This window comes from Petromyzon marinus, chromosome 44, assembly GCF_048934315.1.
Source record: "Petromyzon marinus isolate PM22_M1 ecotype Great Lakes invasive population chromosome 44, UKy_Petmar_22M1.pri1.0, whole genome shotgun sequence".
NCBI lineage: Eukaryota > Metazoa > Chordata > Hyperoartia > Petromyzontiformes > Petromyzontidae > Petromyzon > Petromyzon marinus.
The window spans coordinates 10,205,172-10,227,581 of record NC_133710.1 but is presented as its reverse complement, the minus strand read 5'-3'; the positions used below and the strand labels follow the sequence as shown (position 1 = coordinate 10,227,581).

Genomic DNA, 22,410 nt, shown 5'->3' with positions numbered 1-22,410 from the left:
ACCTTGGAGAAACCAAACGACATGTCTCAGGCCGCATTCGTGAACACAAAGCAGACCTAAAACACGGTAGGACCAACACCTCGGCCATGGCAGATCACTGTTGTAATACAGTAGGCTCACATGACATTGACTTCTCCAAGACAGAGGTTTTTTGCAAGCCATCTGGCTACCATGAGAGATTCGTTCATGAGGTTATCCACATATACAAACACAGAGACAATTTTAACCGAGAAGATGTATTCTGGCTTAGCAATCATTGGAAGGATTTGAGAAACCATTTCAGGTCTTAATTGATTGTTCACGCTTACGGTGGCTTTCAGACAGCATACATTAATTTTTCGTCTCCCCCCTCCTCTTTTCCGAACATAGATGGACTCGTCCATCTGAATAACTGTCAAATCGCTCTCCGTGGTGCTAACGTTAAAAAAACCCGCCACTTTTTTCAAATTTTCTTGCTGTGGGTTTCACACCTGATGGTGATTGCTTGTTTTGCAGTCGAAATGTCGTGATAATTTTATTGTTTTATATTTTTATTATTTTATTGTTTCACTTCTACGTGACTTTACCGAAAGAACCAAGAATATGAATGTGAGACTGTTCTCATGTAAACGCAATACACGGTGCAACTAAAATATTGGATTTAGTTATAGCCTACATTATTACTGTCTACTGGTTTAAAACAACAGTAGCTATTTCAGTAAAAGTGAGCAGGGAGAAAGGAGAGGGGCCCACAGTCGGATCTTGCATAGCCCCCCCCCCCCGAAAATTGTTGTAGTTGTTCTTGTTGCAGTACCCCCTGCCTGTAGCTTAGCAGCTGCGCCCCCCACAGAGTCGCCTTGCCCTTCCAGATGTTGCACCCGCAGTTGACTCGGCTCACTACTCTGGTAGCCGAGCCCACTACTCGGATAGCTCCGCCCACTACCCGGGTAGCTCCGCCCTATGTCCAAGCAGATCCCACCCTCTGCCCAGGCATATTCCACCCTCTGCCCAGACAGATCTCACTCTCTACCCAGGCAGATCTCAATCTCTGTCCAGGCAGATCCCACTCTCTACCCAGGCAGATCCCACCCTCTACCCAGGCAGATCCCACCCTCTACCCAGGCAGATCCCACTCTCTACCCAGGCAGATCTCTCTCTATGTCCAGGCAGATCTCACTCTCAGCCCAGGCAGATCCCACCCTCTACCCAGGCAGATCCCACCCTCAGCCCAGACAGATCTCACTCTCTACCCAGGCAGATCCCACCCTCTGCCCAGGCAGATCCCACCCTCTACCCAGGCAGATCCCACCCTCTGCCCAGGCAAATCCCACCCTCTGCCCAGGCAGATCCCACCCTCTGCCCAGGCAGATCTCACCCTCTACCCAGGCAGATCTCACTCTCTACCCAGGCAGATCTCACTCTCTACCCAGGCAGATCCCACTCTCTGCCCAGGCAGATCCCACCCTCTACCCAGGCAGATCCCACCCTTTTTCCCTCATCTTGAGTCGAGTGTGAGGCCAAAACATTTTTAACTGGTGACCAAAATCCAGATTTTCACAGAAGCTTTCGGGAGATGGAGGGCCGATTAGGTGAGGTGGACACCGGGAGAGATGAATTAAAACCGCCGGGACTGATCCGTGCCCAACCCAAGCTGGGTGTTTGTTAACTCTCCCCATAGCCCAGCCCGATTCAAGCGGACTCGTCACCTCTCACGTGACTCCCTCACACCCTGGTGTTACTCTGTTGTGGCTGCTTTGTCTCACAGACTTAGAGTCTTTGCGTAGCAACTGCGATTCAAAATAGCGTATGCACAGTATACGTATATACACAGGCACACACAATGAGCAACAACAACCGCCATTCTCCACTAAGTGGCGGTGACATCACCACGACGCTTGTGCGAGGCTATGTGCACCTTGAGGCCACGTAAAGTGTTGAACGCCCGCTGGCAGGAGGTCACGGGGCAGACCCAGATGCAACAGGTCGACTGACTGAGACGACTGACTGATGCATCACCTGTGCACCCTACTTTGCCAACTTGCTGTGCTTTAGCCACCCAGTGCTCCGCTCGTTGTTGTGAGCGTCGCTCCTCCGCCCTCCGTTGTTATTGGAGGGCGACTACCTCCAACTGCCCAGTAGCGTCTTTCACGAGCCTCCTCCACAGAGGTCGATCTTGACACTGCTGGTACCACATCACTCCATCTCTTCTCTAGCCCATGCGGCGCCCGTTTAGCCCCCTCGATTCGGCCAAACAAAAGCTGTTTAGGCATGCGGTGGCTGGGCATGCGAGCTACATGGCCCAGCCAACGCAGCCTTGCCTGCCGGAGGACCTCACCGATAAGACTTTGTCAAGATCTTTCAAGGATTTGTGAGCTCCTCACACAATCCAGCCTGGTTAAACCCAGGATGGATCGTAGGCAGGCCAGCCTAAATGTTTCTAACCAGCGAAGATGTTCCATTAAGGGGGTCCAGGTTTCGCAAGCATAGAGAAGGGAGGGAATGACTGTGGTCGAGAAGACCTGAAGCTTCGTGCAGAGCGACAGACCAGGTAGCTTCCACACAGCGTTACGCAACTGATGAAAAGATAATGCCGCTCGACTGATTCAGAGTCAGACCTCTGCTGTTAAACCGGAGCCGGTCATGAGCACACTGCCCAAGTATGGGAAACTCTCCACTCTCTCCACAACTGCCCTATCACCAATTGGGAGTTGTGGGGGTGGAGTGTTCGATGATACAAAATACCCAGGCAGGTGCTTAGTTTTGGTGGGGCTGATGTTAAGGCCCCACCTCTTTGTGGCAAGCTCCAGGTTCAGCAGCAGCACCTCCAACACCTCTGAGTGAGCAGCAATTACCAGATCATCGGCATACATAATAACATGGTTGAGTAATAGGGAGCCTTTCCTTGACTGCACCCGGGCATCGATCAACCTCCCATTGTATCTGTACCGGATGGAAATTCCTCCGGTACAGCTATTGAAGGCTTCACAAACTACGTGGTTGAAATATATGTTAAATAGTGTGGGAGCCAGAGGACATCCCTGTCGCACCCCAAGGTGTACAGGGAATGGCTACGACTTCTGGCCACGTAGTTTTACCCTGGCCCGCTCACCATCATAAAGGTCCTTAATTATCGTGATCAGAGGGTCATTGACTCCAAAAGCACGAAGAACAACTCAGAGCCTAGGCCTACTGATTGTATCATCGGCCTTGACCAGGTCAATAAAGTAGAGATGTAGGTCTTGTTGGAATTCCCTCCACCTCTGCTGTAGCAGACGGACAGAAATTATGGCATCTGTGCAGGACCGCCCTTTCCTGAAACCGCATTGGGGTTCCGCAAGCCTCTCCTCAGCGTGCCTAGCAAGGCGATGTTGAACAATCCTTGTCAGGACTTTTCCCGGCACACTGAGGCATGAGATGCCCTGTAGTTGTTACAGTATGTGCGGTCCCCCTTCTTAAAGAGGCATCCTTCCAATCCTGCAGAATCCGTCCAATGGTCCAGACTGTTGTCATGATGTCATGTAGGGCAGTCTGTGCACAAACGCCATCCTCCCTCAGCATTTTGCTTGGGAGATCATCTCTGCCTGGTGCCTTTCCTGGTCTCAGACTCTGGATCGCCTTCAGTACTTCCACAATAGATGGCACCTCAGTCAGCAACTCACAGGGGGTGACTTCTTCTTCCAATATTTGAGGCACTGCAGCCTCGGCAGGGTCATCTCCACTTTTTCCCACTTTGTTTTGCAGGCTGAGGGATTTCCCCTCCCCCAGTACCTCACAGAAATGGTCAGCAAATCTGCAAACCTGTTCCTGGGGGTTGGAGATTGGTTCACCGTTCTTTTCCCTAATGATGGTAATAGGTGTGGCGTTGCAGGTTACTTTTTATGGAATTAAAGAGCGATTTGTGATCGCGGCCCTTGAGGCAGACTCCGTCTCCTCAGCAACCCGCAACCACCACCCATCCTTGAAGTGCCTTACAGCTCTCCGAACCTCCGAGCGAAGGCTGCGATAAGCCTCCTCATTCTCCGACGTGGGATGCTGTAGCCGATGAGAGTGGGCCTGTCACTTTTTCTCAGCCAGCGTGAACACCTCCCCTGTCAGCCAGCGTCTCTGGGGAGGTCCTTACCGTGTATCCAAAGTAGCCATTGCAGCTGCATGAGCCACAGTACTAAACCTCGCCCATTTCCCCTTTACATCAGGAGAAGTGAGGGACGATTCCAACCCCAGCCGCAAGCGATGATAAAATTCTCACTTGCAACTTTCATCAGCTAGCTGAGACCATGCCACTAAGGGTTTGAATGGGGTCCTGTGTGTACACCCACCACCAGAGTGGAAGAATGGCAGGTGCATCTTACAGATGACAAGTCGATGGTCAGTGGGCAGATCAGCTCCACGGTAGGTCCTGGTGTCAAGGACATGGGCTCGCATCTGCTGTTCCGTCACTATGTAATCCAGCAGATGTTCTGGATTGGACCCGGCATGCATCCATGATGTTGTGTGGATGCGCCGATGCCGGAACAGCGTGTTGGTAAATACAAGCCCATGGGCTGCACAAAAATCTAGCAGCCTCCTGTCATTGTTATTGAGCTGATCTGGCCCATGTATTCCAATCACTCCAGACCAGGTGCCAGCATCATGACCAACTAGGGCATTGAAGTCACCCAACAAGATGACTCTATCCCAAGGGGCCACTTTAGCTCACACCTGTGACAAGTCATAGAAGGCATCTGACTTATCGGCCTTGCCTGCATCCCTCCATGGAAATTCGTCTTCGGTGGGGGCATAAGTAACCACGACCACCACTCCTCGCCTCTGGTTGACGGGAAGGCGAGCACAAAGTAGCTTGGGGCTTACAGCTTCCCACACCTCACTGCCATGCTCCCAGGCCCCCTTCATTCTTTTGTTCAGAAGAACCACTCCCTGTTGTTTGGCAGTCTCCAGCCCCGAGAAGAGGACTGTCCACCCCTCATGGTGGCAGGAGTCAGAGCTGGTCCACCAGACCTTCTGAATACCACAGAGATCCATTTCGTGTGAGCCCACATCGTTAAACATTGATCAGCAACGGCAGAGGCATTGGTCCTACCGTGTTTCAGATCTGCCTTGTGTTCACGAACGCGGTCCGAGACATGTCGTTTCGTTTCCCCAATGTAACTGCTGCCACAACCACAATTCAGTTTGTAGACACCAGGGCATTGCATGTCAGGAATCACATCCTTTACAGATGGGATTAAATCACGGATTTTGTGTACTGTGTTTGTTTAAGATTTTGGAAATATTTTGGTAACCCCTGCTATGTATGGCAAAGTGATGGTTTTGGTTGGATCCTCAGAAGGTTGTCTCCCCATGGCTGGGGAGGAAGTTTTGCAGATTGTACGGTCCGAGTATCCGTTCATCCTGAGGGCTTGGTGTACGTGCTCCAACTCACTAGCTAGGTGGTGCTGGTAGGAGATGCAACCGACCCTATGGTGTAGTGTTTTGATGAGGGAATTCTTCTGGGCTGGATCGTGGTGGGAGTGAGGCTTTAGATAGGCTTCCGTGTGGGTGGCTTTCCTGTCGACCGAATGGCCCAACGAGCCATCAGGTCTCTTCTCGATCAAAATGGTAGCTTGCCATCCTTTTCCACTACATATACATTTAACGTGTATGTTTAGTTATTTAAGCACATGTTACATGTATTTGTAATATATAAAGGTGACAATTCTACAAACATGAATAAAACGTGGCAATAAATATCATACCATAGGCAATGGGTCGTGATGTATCGAGAGGCAATATTTATAATACAGTGCATTGCAAAGTCTTTATTTTGAACAGAAAATAAAAACAACTGTTGAATACAAACAAATTCCCCATTTGCAAATAGATAACAAATGTAAACATTAAAATAACAACATTTGCGAATATATGACAGATCAACGTAAATCAAGTAAGAAGTCTAATTAGACTGTATATACCGCGGACCTCCTGTAGCCTGCTTGGATGAGTGATATTTACACACCCTATAGACAGTGTTCTTCGTTGCAATAACATTTCCTTAAACCAGCGTTCTTCGTTGCAAGGCCCGCGGACCACTGGCAGCCCCTGGTGGCCTTTAGTGCGCCTCCCGTGGCAATACACAAACAGTGAGAACACTCCCCATCTGCGTCAGCATCGTGCTGCTGCTGCTGTCAAACCCAACAATGGTTTCAAATGTGTGGCACCCCCTCGCATTGTGGTGTCTTGTCGGCGAAAGTGGCCCCCCTCCTTTGAAAGTTAGCGAAGAGTACCGCAATAAAACATGACACACCGCGATAAAGGGTCTCTCTCAGTGGCAGTCGTAACCTTGTGATTATTATTATTTTATTATCCTGTTATTCTGTGTTGATTTTATGTACGACGTTTACTGAAGAAACACAGTAATGCCTCGTACCAATCCACGTTTGTTGACGATTATTATTATCCAAACTGATTGTGATACACGTAAGTAAAATTGTCGTTTGATTATAAAAAAAAATCCTGAACTCTTTCTTGAAAGCAACGCATGAACAGTCAGAAGAAACCAATTTCCCCAGAAGAAGCCAATTTCCCCAGAAGAAGCCTCGTGAGCGACGCAGCCACGAAATACCAAGGGTGGCTTCGCCAGCAGACAACAGCGGCAGCCGAGTGTTACATATTACAAGTTACACGTGCTTTAAAAAAGTACGTGTGTAATGACAGGGTGACACCTGCCGGCTTGTAAGGGTAATTACAGTAATAGCTGCATTACATAATGCCTTATGATGAAGGGGCGTATCTGGGGTAAAGGTCAAGGGCGGAGTCAGTCGAGAGGCTCCGAAAACCATCCCAAAGGGTCTATAAGGTTTTAGAAAGGGGGCATGGCCAGAGGTGGAGCTTGGCCACTCCAGGCAGATATAAGGAGCACCACACCAGAGCTTCGGGGCTGTGAGTGTGGGGTCTGGGTCCTGGTTACGTCGCTGCCGTTGTAATCTCTTCGTCTTCGACCACGTGGCTGTTCTTCTGGAAGACCAGCTCCGTCGCCGCCGCTACGCTCGTCAACCAGCCAGCGTAGCGCAGGAACGGAGATGGGCTGCGTGTTTGGACAGCCTGGGTGTAGCCGCGTTACGAAGTGTATCGCCCTGTGTGCTCTTAATTAATAAGAAGCCTTCTACTAGACGTGTGTCGGAAGTCGCTCACTACACAATATTAACATTAGCACGTATTAAAAGCTCAACACATTCATCAAGACTGTGGGCTTAAATAAAGAAAATGTATAACAGGCGACGTTTCGGGCAATTACCCTTCTTCATTGCGCGTAGAAATGTGTCTCTATGTGCTGGGAAGAACGTCGATTGCACAAAACGTCGCCTGTTATGCATTTCCTGTCCGTAAGGCCACGCGGTGTTGTTGACGAATGCGTGGGGTTTCATTTGTTACGACTCGCAGTTAACTTTTTGCATCAGATCCCCGTGCGAGTAAAATGCCAATGTGTGTCGTATACCCCCTCCTCCACCCGACGACACAGCCAGATTCAATAAGTTGTCACGTGGACAACAGAGGCAATGTTGGTTGCGGAAGCCTACGTGTTAAACTCATTTTTTGTTGAAAACCTAAAAATATGTTTTACCCTTTCTGGCAATAAAACAGGAGTTATTAAGACGTCCAACACCAAATAGAAACCTTCAGCAAGGAATCGAGTCTGCATTAACCACACACAGTACTTGTAGTGAACATGCAAACACAAACATGCTCTGACACTGGTAGTGAGACCTAAAGAAGGCTGTCTCTGGTGTAGACTAATACGTTTCAAAGACAATGCCATATATAATTATCAGAGCATGTTTCTGTTTGCATGTTCACCCCAAGTAACGTGTGTGGTTGATGCAGACTCGATTCCTTACTAAAGGTTTCTATTTGGTGTTTGAATCATTTAATACCTCCTGTTTTATTGCCAGACAGGGAAAAACATATTCTTATTTTTTAATATGAGAAGAGGTTTTCCCCTTTTTTTATGGCAACAAAACAGGTGTTAAGATGTTAAAACACCAAACTGAAACCTTTTACAAGGAATAATGTCTACATTAACCAGAATACTTGTGGTGAGAATGCAAAAAAAAACATACTCTGATAATGTATGTGGCATTGTCTTTGGAACTGATTGGTCTACACCAGAGACAGCTTTCTTTTGAGTCTAGTCTCAAAACGGTGTTAGACTGGCTAAAAAGGTCCCATGTTATTTTTTTGTTATTCGTTAATTCTGCTCGTGTACCACTGCCAACGCAACAGCATCACCAGACGCTGTGTTTAAGCATGTAGTGTTCCCCTCATTCTTCACGAACTTGCTATCCGTGATGAGAGAGAATGTGATGAAATAAAGTGAAGAGGTAAAGTGATGAGCGAGAAAGTGATGAGAATCATTTTTTTTTTAATATTGACTTCAAGCTTTCGTGACTGCAGAAATTCATGCTCTTTGGGTCTTTCTTTACCAAAAGACCCAAAGAGTATTCATTTTAAGGTAATTCACGAGGCCAACATCATCATCCGTGAAATATGTTGTTCGCGAGCATCTCTGGGACGTGTCCCTCGTGAATGACAAGGGAATTATTGTATTCGGTCTAGACAGCCTAAGTAACGACAGCGCCCCGTGACGGCTGTGGGCCATGTGCCATGATTTGTTTATGCCACAGTCCCCGCGTTAACTCACGCTGCAGACACGGTCGTTGACCACATTCAATAATTGTTTGGGGGTAAAAAAAGATTTCAAGTAAATACATAGTAATCATACAACCATAATTAACCGATATATCGAAGGAAATTGTAACCTTGATTGCACATTCATAATGATAAGGAGTTACAGTTACTTCCACTTGGTAATAAGACTACAGTCACGTGTAACTTGTACGTGATCGCCCCACAGCGATATTGTTCAGGGGTACTGCAAGGCGGAAACAAATTAAGTTAACGGGTGGAATGTTTGGCCTACAGTGAGGGAAAAAAGTATTTGATTCCCTGCTGGTTTTGTACGTTTGCCCACTGACAAAGAAATGATCAGTCTATAATTTTAATGGTAGGTTTATTTGAACAGTGAGAGACAGGATAACAACAAAACAATCCAGAAAAACGCATGTCAAAAATGTTATGAATTGATTTGCATTTTAATGAGGGAAATAAGTATTTGACCCCCTCTCAATCAGAAAGATTTCTGGCTCCCAGGTGTCTTTTATACAGGTAACGAGCTGAGATTAGCAGCACACTCTTAAAGGTAGTGCTCCTAATCTCAGCTTGTTACCTGTATAAAAGACACCTGTCCACAGAAGCAATCAATCAATCAGATTCCAAACTCTCCACCATGGCCAAGACCAAAGAACTCTCCAAGGATGTCAGGGACAAGATTGTAGACCTACACAAGGCTGGAATGGGCTACAAGACTATTGCCAAGCAGCTTGGTGAGAAGGTGACAACAGTTGGTGCGATTATTCGCAAATGGAAGAAACACAAAAGAACTGTCAATCTCCCTCGGCCTGGGGCTCCATGCAAGATCTCACCTCGTGGAGTTGCAATGATCATGAGAACGGTGAGGAATCAGCCCAGAACTACACGGGAGGATCTTGTCAATGATCTCAAGGCAGATGGGACCATAGTCACCAAGAAAACAATTCGTAACACACTACGCCGTGAAGGACTGAAATCCTGCAGCGCCCGCAAGGTCCCCCTGCTCAAGAAAGCACATATACATGATGAGACCAAAATGGAGCTCTTTGGCATCAACTCAACTCTCCGTGTTTGGAGAAGGAGGAATGCTGCCTATGACCCCAAGAACACCATCCCCACCGTCAAACATGGAGGTGGAAACATTATCCTTTGGGGGTGTTTTTCTGCTAAGGGGACAGGACAACTTCACCACATCAAAAGGGACGATGGACGGGGCCATGTACCGTCAAATCTTGGGTGAGAACCTCCTTCCCTCAGCCAGGGCATTGAAAATGGGTCGTGGATGGGTATTCCAGCATGACAATGACCCAAAACACACGGCCAAGGCAACAAAGGAGTGGCTCAAGAAGAAGCACATTAAGGTCCTGGAGTGGCCTAGCCAGTCTCCAGACCTTAATCCCATAGAAAATCTGTGGAGGGAGCTGAAGGTTCGAGTTGCCAAACGTCAGCCTTGAAACCTTAATGACTTGGAGAAAATCTGCAAAGAGGAGTGGGACGAAATCCCCTCCTGACATGTGTGCAAACCTGGTGGCCAACTACAAGAAACGTCTGACCTCTGTGATTGCCAACAAGGGTTTTGACACGAAGTACTAAGTCATGTTTTGCAGAGGGTGCAAATACTTATTTCCCTCGTTAAAATGCAAATCAATTTATAACATTTTTGACATACGTTTTTCTGGATTTTTTTTTATTTTTTATTCTGTCTCTCACTGTTCAAATAAACCTACCATTAAAATTATAGACTGATCATTTCTTTGTCAGTGGGCAAACGTACAAAATCAGCAGGGGATCAAATACTTTTTTCCCTCACTGTAGATCAGTGGTTCGCAGTCTTTCCTGGAGAAATAAATCCGGTGCTTTGTGAAAAGAACGCATGTATGCATGTACAATTAACTTCTTTCGCACCGTACATAGCCAACCGTGATAATCGGAGGTGCGGGGGAAGGACAAGAAGCTAAATATAAAAATAATATCATATGCAACAAGTTTCCTTGGACCACAGTCTCACCGCCTTGCGGACCAACCATGATCCGTGGAGCGCAGGCTGGGCACCTCTGACACCCTGGGTGTTCTGCAACTACGGGAATTCAACAAATCTGAGAGAGTGAAAGATGCCGATGTTCAACCGGAGCGCCGGTCAGGTGACCGATGCGGCAGAGCACCGACTCGGTGTTTGTCCCCGCACCCCCGTGTCCAGTGGCTGCGAGGCTTCCCCATGCGGTCAAATCGTCCGTTGCAGGTGGACGAGAGAGCCGGTTGTCTGCCACTGGAGCACCGGAGGCAGCTTCAGCGGCATTTGGAGAGGACGTCGCTTGGCCTGAGAGACACGGGACAACAAGGGGGGGGGGGGGTCACTCGCCGAGACGCAACAGCTGGAGACACAAGCAAGTAGCATTGGCCACGAGGGACCATTTTTATCAAGGCTTGCTCAGTCTCAGACTTTATTCTATCACAGGGTGGGAATGTGAACAGCAACGAGAGCAAATACAACAAACCATCGCTGAAATAGCACCGGGGAGAAATGATGGGGAAGATCACGCTGCCTGGCAGAAGGTGAGGGACCCAACTCGTGAGTTTCAATAAGACACAGGTCCTGTCAATGTTTAGTGAAAGAAAATTAATATTTTTTTGCCAACTTGGCCTATTTCTACCTCCGACGACACTCTAGCGAAAATCAAATTTCCACCGAAACACAAATCAAACCCTTGCACTGTTTATCCCTCAGCTGTAACAGGTCACGGTTAAGCCTCGCGGCATTGTAAAGCCTGCCTCGGCATGACTCTGTTTGGAGCAATCCACTCAATCAAAACAGTGCAAGTTCCAATACCAACCGGGGACCAACTCTGCCCATCATGCCCCCGAGGTAGATAAAATCAGTATCACATAGTGGAAAGTCTAAACGAAACAATTTTTTTATTTTACCGGGAAGGGTCCACCGAGCTACACAGCTCTTTTTCTGAGTGACCTGGCTATCACAAATGATAGCTCAACAAAGTGGCTTATCACGTGAAAATGTATAGCAGCCAAATACTCTACACGCATGATTCTAAATGTGCAGGGAGGACATAGAGAAAAATCCTTTCGACTCTGGTGAGAACATGCAAACTCCAGATATACAGGCATCAGGCTCGAGAACAAAGCCACCACCTCCTCCATGGAGATAACATCTCGCCACAGCCAGACTGTGATTTATGTGGACACAGTTGATGAGCAGGAGGCCCAAGGGTGTTTAAACGTCCAGCAGCCAGCAGCCAGCAGCACTACAAAAGTTGTAATTGGTAAGAGTTGAGTAGGAGTTGAGTAATTGAGCGAGGTTATTGTTGTAAGAGCTTGGGGGGGGGGGGAGATAATAGGAGGAGGGGATTCTAGAGTGGAGCAGTGCGAGGGAAGAAGCATAAAGATAAGTGAGGTGACCTGCGCTATGGTGGGTGGTTGTGTGGGTGAGTGGGTGGGTGAGCAGCAAATGGGCAGGTAGTTATGTGAGTGGGTGAGTGGGTGGGGTGAGTAAGTGTGTGACCGAGCAGATGAGTGAGTGGGTGTTATGCTAAAGCTTTCATTCAACAGTGGATAGATCATGGCTGATCATGAAAATTGTTGCGGGAGGAAAAATTGTGAACGTATTTGTCTTTGAAGCTAGGCCTACGCAAGTGTGCACGTTGCGAATGGTGTTCCATCTACAACCCAATTTTGCTTAAATATATATTTTGGAGTGTGACGCTAAAGCTCACAGGAATTGGACAAAGGCTGCTTACAGGTCACAAACACAGTACAACACAACATCTGGCGACACCATCGAGCCCCTCTCTGGCCGGAACTGGCCCGTCACCTCAGCTGCCTGGGCCTGCGTGCGGCCCTCTGCGAACGGAGCCTCGCCAGGAGCACTCACCACCTGCTGGTTCCCACCGTTGCCACCGCCGTGCTCCTCCCTGCCCCGACACGCCGCAGGCGTTTCCCTCCACGTGGCGGAGGGCTGCGCGCGCCTAAGCGCCTCCGCGGCCTTCTCCTCCGAGGGGCCGCCAGCTCGGTCGGCGTCGCCTCTCGACGCGTACTTGAGTGTCCCGCGACGGCCGGCGGGGGCCCCGGGCGCGGCCGCCTCGCCGTCGCGTAGACGCGGGTGCGGGCCACGCTCGTGCGGAGGAGAGGCCACGGAGGAGATGTCTGGGAGGCTGCGGCATTGCTGCTGCCGAGTGGAGTTTCTGCCGTGAAGCGGCTGATGGTGGGACGCGGGTACGGGCGCCGGCAGGAGGCGAGGGCTGCCGCAGCCGGGCCGCTCCTCGGCTGGCCGCGACCCGCCGGAGCTCCCGTCCCAAACGGTGAGCGTGGCCAGGTTGATTGCCATCGCCACGCTGCTGCAGGCCTGGCTTCTGGCCTTCACGACGTGGCTGGCCCTCATCAGCTCTCCCGCGGTCACCCTGAGCGCCGCCACATCGCGGTGGCCTCCACGGAAGCTGTCATCTTTGAGAAGCGATGTCAGCCCCAGGGCCTCCAGGCTGAGCGGGGGGTTGCTGGATGGCTGGGTCAAGTCCTCGTGTTTAGGGCCCTGCTCTGTGGGAGTGGTTCGGTGCGATAGGTCGAGGAGCCTCTTTGTCCTCCGGAGGTCAGGGGACAACATCTGGTGGGCCACAGGTGAAAGTCCCTTTGATGATCTGACGTTGACGAGATCCTCAACGTTGGCTCCTTTGTTCTTGGATGTGGGAAGGCGGCACTGGTCCTCCTCGGGGACCGAGTCAGGGATGGCGTGCTCAGTCGTGCCAGGCGAGTCGTTACTGTTGCCAAACAGCACATCAGAGCATTCGCTCGATCCGGAAGCTTCTGGTTGCTTGGCCAGGCCACTGCGCTGGCCAGCGCTGGTCTTAGTCAGGAGGCTGCATCGCACCTCTTGCACGTGCAGGTACGTTCCGCACGCGAACGGCAAACCTTTCTTACCTATTCAAACACAAAACAAGAAGAAATGACCCACATTTTACTTGCATCGAGCGCAGTACAATTATCTGGGCGGCGGTGGCTACGTACGCGGGCTGTGATACAGCAGTGTGGAGGCGGCAGTGAGGGTTGGTGGATCACACAGATCTTGTGAAACTCCCTTCCCAGGCGAGTCGAGGAGGAGCCCTATCCTGGCTCGCCAGGCGATGGCGGTACAGCAACAACAAATGTGGACTCCACCTGCTCCGTCTGCATGGGATAGAGTGTTGCCCCCTCGCACGTGTGGATTTTCTCCGGGTGCACTGGTTTCCTCTCACATGTAAGCACTCATTAATTGGCTAAAACATTAATATGTAGAGGAATGGAGAGCTTGGGAAATTGTTGGCACCAGCTCACTGCCTGGCTGCCTTCCCGCTTGTCAATGGATATTAAATCATCAATGATAGTGGCAACGACGGATATATCCAAACGACTGAGAGGCGACGGATGAAGCTGTCAGCGACGTAAGTGTGGGGTTTGAGGCGACGCAAATTGGGTAGCGGTGTTAATGAAGCGATGACGTATTTTCGAAACGGCGTAAAAGGGGGAGACATAAATCGGGGTGTTCCTGTACCTAGGGAAAATACAAAAGCGGATGATGTCCTCGAGCCTTGGACTTTAAGGGGTGGTGTGAGGCCATCAATTGTCTCACGTGTATGTGAGGGGGCAACGCGAGTGTTTCATCAAGCACGCGTTACTTTCCTGAGTGCGAAGCACGCGTTACTTTCGGGTGCAATGCAAAATTTAGCGAAATAAAAAAGCGTCCTCACCCATGTACGTACATAGCATATGTTGAACTTCTCTCGCATCACTGCACGTAGCCCACCCGTGCTGATTGGAGGTGCGGGACGTGTTTGTACAGGGACTCCTCTACTTACGAACGAGTTAGGTTTGCAAGTCCAACTTTACTCCTGTCGATTCCAAACATGTACACTTAACACGGGGAATGGCTTTAAAAGTTGCATAATATCCTGTTAGATGTAGATGCCACTGGTTCTTCACGTTCTGCAGATGTAGATGCCACTACCGCCATCTATTGCGCGGCGGTTGAACTTACGACTCTCGGTCCGAACGGGCAACTGGACATACGGACAGGTTTGTACACATCTCTGAACATTCGTATGTCAAATGTTCGTAAGTCGATGAGTACATGTACAGCAGTCCTCTGTGGTCATGCTTAGCCCAGCCGGTTCACTGCACGCGAGACCCCAGCGTGATTTCCGCTTGTTCAGAGAAGCCTTCTCGTGCAGGAATTAGGTCGACCCTGTTTTTTTGTATTAAACTGACCCTATCACTTTCTTGTTGGAGTGGAATTGTATCCACCCTTAGGGGGCAACACTTCCCTACCCACCGTTAAGAGTACAGAGGGTAATGCCCATTGCATTCCATTATGGTTGTATGTTGAACTTCTTTCGCACCGTACGTCGCTAACCGTGCGAATCGGAGGTGGGGGGGACAACAAACTAATCACGATAATTTCAGTAGTAGCGCGGTGGCCAGATGTTAACTCCCTCGCCTGGTATGCAGGAGATCCTGGGTTCGATCCCGACCCTGACGCCCGCTGTATATTTGGGGTTTGCGTGTCTCTCTCCCCGTGGTCACGTGGATTTCCTTCAAGTCCTCCGGTTTTTCCCTCCACATTTAGAAACACGCGTTTAGAGTGTTTGGCTGCTATACATTTCCACATGATAAGCCACTCCATTGAGCTATCATTTGTGGCCAGGTCGCTTCTGAGAAGGAGCTGCATAGCTCAGTGGGCCTAACCTGCGAATATAAAATGCTGTAATAGTTTACGTGTAGCATGATATCTGTTGCCGTGCCATATCCGTCATCGACTCTCACTCTGTTTTAAATCTCTGCGAATGACGCGCGACACGAAAAGCCCTTACCCAGCGATCTTCTTTCACTGCGACAGTGCCAACTCCACTGTTCAATCCCTGCACAAAGACAACAACAACAGAATCACATCGTGCCAGGCGCTCGCTCTGAATCCAGCTACAGCTTTACCAAGGCCATCTCAGCCAGAATAAATGCTCTGCACTTCCCATTAGTGCACATGCCACCGATGGGTTATCGCATTGCTCTTTCTCTAAGTGTCGGTGGTGAAAATTCCACATTCCAATGGTGGGGCCAGTTATTCCACGGAACAGCCACTGTAGACTTCCTACGGAGCGGCGCTCGCTTTGTCGGCCCCAGTGGGATGATGGGCTGAGTCGACGCCTCCCAACTCAGGGTTTATTATGAACCCGCAACTTTGCGATTGCGAACCGCTCGCTTGGAGGGAGAGGCGACGGCATGAGACGTTGCTTTGGGGTGCTCTTTCCACTTGGGCGGGGGGCTGTTAAGGCGGTGGAACTAAATGGTGGCATCGGATTTTCAATAACCACCTTGGACAAGGATTTGGAATTCGCGATTCCCCCCCCAACCATTGTATGTTTAACTTATGTTGCACCGTACGTAACCAACCGTGCTAATCATAGGTGCGGGGGAAGGACAACAAACTAAACAAAAAAAAACTGTTCTAAATAAATGGGTCTCTTTGTGAGTCTATGGGTCTGTGTGAATCTATCAGACTCTGTGTGAGTCTATGTGTGTATGTATGTTGAACTTCTTTCGCACCGTACATAGCCAATCAAGTGAAGCAGCAGTAGCAGCCAGGCGGTTGAGCCGCACCTGCGCAGTGGTGATTCGATCTGCTAGGGCGAGGGCTGGCCATCGAGTCATCGTCAATTAGCAAGAGAGAACACGGACTGTAGTTACATTTCATTTATTTATTCTGGAAAGTCATTCTTGACTATTGCCATTTTCGTTTTGTGTTATGCGAGCGGCCGTTTGCGCCACGCGGCAACATTGCCCAGTATCTCCGTGTGCACCCATTGGCTGTCGCCCCACGCGGCTCCTCCGTGCCCTGCGCCGCGTCCGTTTGGTGTCTCCGCAGAGTGACTCACGCCGTCTTTTTACGTTCATGTGGTTTGCGGTATTCAGCGTTTTGAGATACGACGCTGTATGTAGAATACAGTGATAATTATTATTGCTACAGTTGCCTGGCCAAGCAGCGTGACTTCACCACATTTAGTGCATCGGCAGGTCACGTGCGATGAGGTAAAGCGTGAGTACTGCCACCTCTTGCAACGCGTCTGGCCGGCGTGGGAGAGTCGACTGCTATACCCTCCCTAGAGGGAGCACGCGAGCGATCCCTCCAGCGGAGGCCCTTTTGCCAGCAGTGGCACGAGCGAGCAACTTCTGGAGTTGCTGCCCCTTCGCCACAACTCCAGAGGGCATTGATTGTATCTCACCTGCGTCATCGGTGTCTTGAGTCTTCCAGCCACACAGCGCCGAGTCGGCGCCTTGCCGTCTGCACCACCGTGGACGACAGAGGAGCGGCGACTGACAACGTTGACACGGCTCGGTGGCACGCACGCGCAGGTGACTGACAACGCTGAAACGGCCGCTTGCTCGCTTGTTCACAAGCTCCGTAAACCGATAGAGCTGACACGACGGTAGGGAGCGTGAATCAGCTTCACCGCTCGAGCCGTGAACGTCCTCGCAGAGAGCGGCAGCAGCCTCCCAAGGTGGTGGCGGTTATCGTCCGTCCGGGGCTGTTACCACGAGAAGCTCGATAAATAAAATATATTCACAAATAGATCTCTCGTGCTGACTACGACGATGATGGTCAAGATGGGGCAACCTCCAATTGGCCTCCTCCTCGTCGAGGCCCGAGCCTCTTGAACCAGACGAGGTGAACGTCGCTTCTCTGTCGCTGCTCCCATCGTCTGGAAGTCATTTCACAGACTAATGCCCAATGCCACACATGGAGACACATAGACTCACATAGAGACTCGTAGGCTCACACAGAGACTCACAGACTCACACAGAGACCCTGTCGCAGTTCCTGCCGTCTGAAACTCACTCCTTCCTCCTGTCTCACTGTGCCGCTCATCGGCATCGCCACTTCTGTCCGAAATTCAAGACTCCCCTCCCTCTCTTGTTAATGTATTCTCCCATGCCTCTGAATGTTCTTTGAAGTTAAATTCATTCGCGTTGCGAATGTAGTTATGCAATTAAATTATGACTGTAAAGTATTTCATGTCACTGCCACATGCCTGGGAGCCCTGTGGCTCGACCGAGCGAGCGATGCTGTTTGGGATTTAGCGAGAATCTCCACGTACGCAGGGAGCAGCTGCCACAGTAGATGTAGCGGTTAGCAGTGCGCTGGACTTGCCATCCAAAGGTTATGCGTTCTATTTAACTATTTCAGCATATTAATTTTACCAGGTATGGCCCACTGAGCTACATAGTTATTTTTAAGAAGCGATCTGGCCACAAATGATAGCTCAACAAAGTGGATGATCATGTAGAAATGTATAGCAGCCAAATACTCTGAAGAAGTGATATTGATTCTAAATGTGGAGGGAAAAGGCGGAGGACCCAGGGAAAAATCAGCTCTTGAGTGCGGAGGCGTCGTCGCTCTCAAGTTGGGACCACGCCGCCGCAGTGATCACGGCGCTTAAAAAAAAAACCCTTCGATACCGACCCTGATGATGCCTGCTGCTGCTGTATATTTAGAGTCTGCGTGTCTCTTTCTCCCCGTGGTCGCGTGGATTTTCCTCTGGGTCCGGTTTTTCCCTCCACGTTTAAAATCAACACCACGCGTTTAGAGTGTTTGGCTGCTATACACTTCCACGTGATGAGAAGCCACTTCATTGAGCTATCAATTGTGATAGCCAGTTTGCTTCTGAAATATAACTACAGAGCTCAGTTGGGCCTTACCTGGTGAATTAAAAACTCATCATCTAGCGATGCTGCTGCGTTGGCAACAAATCTCGTCACGTCTATGAATCTCTATGTGAGTCTATTAATCTCTGTGTGAGTCTATGAATCTCTGTTTGAGTCTATGAATCTCTATTTGAGTCAATGAATTTCTATGTGAGTCTATGAATCTCTATGTGAGTCTATGAATCTCTGTGTGAGTCTATGAATCTCTATGTGAGTCTATGAATCTCTGTGTGAGTCTATGAATCTCTATGTGAGTCTATGAATCTCTGTGTGAGTTTATGAATCTCTGTGAGTATATGAATATCTGTGTGAATCTATGAATCTCTATGTGAGTCTATGAATCTCTGTGTGAGTCTATGAATCTCTATGTGAGTCTATGAATCTCTGTGTGAGTCTATGAATCTCTATGTGAGTCTATGAATCTCTGTGTGAGTCTATGAATCTCTATGTGAGTCTATGAATCTCTGTGTGAGTCTATGAATCTCTATGTGAGTCTATGGATCTCTGTGTGAGTCTATGCATCTCTATGTGAGTCTATTAATCTCTGTGTGAGTCTATGAATCTCTGTGTGAGTATTAATCTTTTTTTTAATCTATGAATCTCTATGTGAGTCTATGACTCTCTATGTGAGTCTATGAATCTCTATGGCCTTACAGGAAACAATGTACGAGGGCCTTCTTTGCTGTGAAGAAGGACAATGGCCAGAAACGGCACCTGTTATACGTTTTTATTTTAAAGCCACAGTGCCGTAATTGATGGATGTGTTGAGTTCTATTGACTCCTATTCACTATTTCATTTTACCAGAAGCGACCTGCCTATCAAATACGATAGCTCAATCGGCTTATCATGTGGACATTTATAGTAGCCAAATACTCTAAACGCATGCTTCTAAATGTGGAGGGAAAACCGGAGGACCAGAAACACACGACCTCCTGCATACCAGTCGAGGTAGTTAACATCTCGCCACCATGGCGCCCGGTTCTTTTGAACGCCGCTTTGCGCTAGAGACAGACTCCCCTGTGGCTACGCAATTCACTCGGCGATTCGCAAGCGGCGGCTTGGGCAGCGGAAGCGTCGTGGCTCAGAGGGACGGCGATGGCCGACGGTCAAGTGGAAGAACAACAGCGGAGCGGCAATGACGGAGAGGACCGACACCCAGGAGACGGAGCGGACTGACACCCAGGAGACGGAGCGGCAATGACGGAGAGGACCGACACCCAGGAGACGGAGCGGACCGACACCCAGGAGACGGAGCGGCAATGACGGAGAGGACCGACACCCAGGAGACGGAGCGGAAATAAAATTGGATTGCTTCGCAGGTGCTGCGCGGATCCAGCAGCGGATTGACCACGACTGGTAAAGATGTTTCACAAAATGCAGCTGCAAATTGATTGAAGTTAGTTTAACGTGGACTCATTACGCATTTTGACAAATGTAGGCTCTATGGAATAAAATCATGAAAGTGCCCCTATTCTAAATGAGCTAGTGATGGAAATTCCACATTCCTGTGCCGAGGCCCAATCCATCCAGAGGAGACCCACCTTTGATTTTGCTCAAAACGGTACACGAGGACTATTATTCGCGCACCTGTCTCTTCCTATTCTGCGCTAGTTATCTGTAAAGTTTTACCCCGCGGATAAAAGGAGTAAAATCAAAGAGAAACCCCGCGGATAACAGGATCCCCGATACTGACCCCCATGTATCACCGCGGGGGGGGGGGGGGGTAAGAGATTTCCTGTAGTTATTTCATTGAACCCTGTTGGATTATCTCTGACCGAGTCGAACGCTGTATCTAGAGGCACCTACCCACCTCTGTATGTGATTTTGACTTAAAACTTTCGTGACTGCAGGAATTCATATTCTATGGTTATTTCCGTAAAGTCACGTAGATAGAAAAGAAAATACAAATTTTGACGACCGCTTGTGTTGCAATCGAAACGTCGTGATATTTTTCTTTATTATTCACTTTATTTTAATTTTTATTATTTTATTGTTATAATTTTTTTTCTTTCTACGTGACTTTACCGAAAGAACCATAGAATATGACTGCCTTGATTCATAATACATTGTTTGGGTGAAGCCATGCGATGATCTCTGAGCAGATCCACATGATGAGTGGTTAGACACGACGTTTCCACCCCCACATCGCATCTGATTGTGAGAATCACTCACCCGCTCGCTCGCCCGCTCGCTCACCCGCTTGCTCACCAACCCGCTCACCCACCCGCTCACTCACCCGCCCACTCACCCGCTCACTCACCCGCTCACTCACCCACTCACTCACCCGCTCACAGGCGAGAGAGCTGACAATAATAATTGGCACGCTGGTGGATACCCGGACAACACGAGCGACGGTTTAACGTGTTTGGGAAGACTGAACCCTGCAAATGAGAATGAAGAATTGACCCCAATAGCCCAGGGGGGTGGGGGGTGACATCAGCTGCAGTTGAGTGCCACCCATAACCACTAATCTGTGCAGGCAGTCACTAAACTGCGCAATAGTCACCTGTGAATGCTGCATGGGTCTCACGAGGCACACGTTTAGTCAGTGGTGTCTCGAGACAATGAAAGTCGCTCAAAGAGAACTCCGTTGACCGCCTATACACGCGACAATTTGTTTGGCCGTGTAGGGTGGTGGAGGGTTCTTAATGATAAAGATTTGGGCCTAACCCGAACAATGTGTTACGATTAACTTCGGCTGCACAAACCTAAGTGTTAAGTAAAAGGAAGGCCGGTGGTTCGGGCAGTGCTCCTTTTTCAGAACAAAGCGTGAAGGACACATTGACGGTCGAGAAATAGCGCTCCACGAGGGTTCACGGAGTTGACAACAACAATTAAAGTTGAAAGCAACGGCCTCGTCATGCCCAGGATCACACAGCCTGGACAGGAACTGGGTTTGCATTCCTCGCCTATCAAACGCCTCCTCCCCGCCACAGAGCGGAGTGCTCGCGGGCTTGGCTCGCTCCGCGGCGCTCCCACACGCCGCCTCGTCAACGCAGCGCGGTTCAAGCACCGCGCTGCCTCCACCCCGCACGCCGCGTCTCCGTGACCCCTCTGGCTCCCCCGCGTCTCCGTGACCCCTCTGCCTCCCCCGCGTCTCCGTGACCCCTCCGGCTCCCCCGCGTCTCCGTGACCCCTCTGGCTCCCGGTCTCTGCTGGAATGTAGATCGCTACTCCTTTGTACTTATACAGACGCTTCGTCTATCCGAAACCAGCGGCACATTTGACAGGTCGCTATCACTCATTAATATCCGTGTCTCTTGCATCTCTCCGTCTCTGTGTTTGCGTCTCTTTCTCAATCCGCGCCTCTGTTTTCCTGCCCCTGACTGCGGTTCTGAGTCTCGCTGTCCGCGTTCTTCCTCCCTCTTCTGTTTGTCTCTCTCCCAAATCGCCTTCGTACCCTACAATCACCGACTTCCCCACCCTCTCCATCTCTCCTCCCCTGCCGCTCCCCGCTCTTTCTCCTTACCTGGCCGCCTTGGGATGTAAGCGCATTGTCTGGAGTCGAGAGAAGGTTGGGTTCTCCGCCAGTTGAGTCTCCGAGATTCAGGAAGCATAGGTTACTATACACACCTGTGGCTCTGTCTCGCCTGCGCGAGGTGGTCGTGGGGGTGGCGGACGGGGGCAGCTCTCCGACCAATCGCGCCCCCCCGTTGAGTTGCCACATTCACGCCCTCCACCTCCCCACGCACTCAGCCTCCTCGACACACCTGAGATCGGCCAGAGGCAGAGCCAAGCCACTCGGCGGGAGTGAGTGTGCGTGGAGAGCGTCGCGTGGCTTGGCGGGCGCCTCTTCATAGTAACAGCAGCAACAGCAGCAACACCAACAGCAGCAACAGCAGCGCGAGTCTCTGAGAGTGACGCTTGCGACGAGGCGCAGAGCGCTGGGCAGTTCACGCACGGGGCGCTGCGCTGAGCGCAGCCTCGTGTGGTTTTAAACTATTACTATTTTAACTTGTTTTACATTTATCAGTTAAGGCCCACTGAGATCTATAACTCCTTTTCAGAAG

General features: G+C 49.8%; 1 protein-coding gene across 1 annotated transcript; it reads right to left on the bottom strand.

Moving 5' to 3' along the window:
* Window positions 1-12,306: 12,306 nt before the first annotated feature.
* Window positions 12,307-22,410, bottom strand: LOC116951996 (uncharacterized). Its single transcript, XM_032970960.2, has 4 exons — window positions 21,870-22,410; window positions 16,920-16,978; window positions 15,513-15,560; window positions 12,307-13,587 (listed from the first exon to the last, which is right to left on the bottom strand). Exons 1-4 carry the CDS (start codon window positions 21,893-21,895, stop codon window positions 12,410-12,412), a joined length of 1,311 nt encoding a protein of 436 aa, XP_032826851.2. The 5' UTR covers window positions 21,896-22,410; the 3' UTR covers window positions 12,307-12,409.

Bases quoted from the DNA above. Each gene is read 5' to 3' on its own strand.
- LOC116951996 (XM_032970960.2), bottom strand. From the start codon at position 21,895: ATGCGCTTACATCCCAAGGCGGCCAG. The intron at 15,561-16,919 runs GTGAGATACAAT...GTCTTTGTGCAG, and splicing joins TCAAGACACCGATGACGCAG to GGATTGAACAGTGGAGTTGG. The intron at 13,588-15,512 runs GTAAGGGCTTTT...GTGTTTGAATAG, and splicing joins CAGTGAAAGAAGATCGCTGG to GTAAGAAAGGTTTGCCGTTC.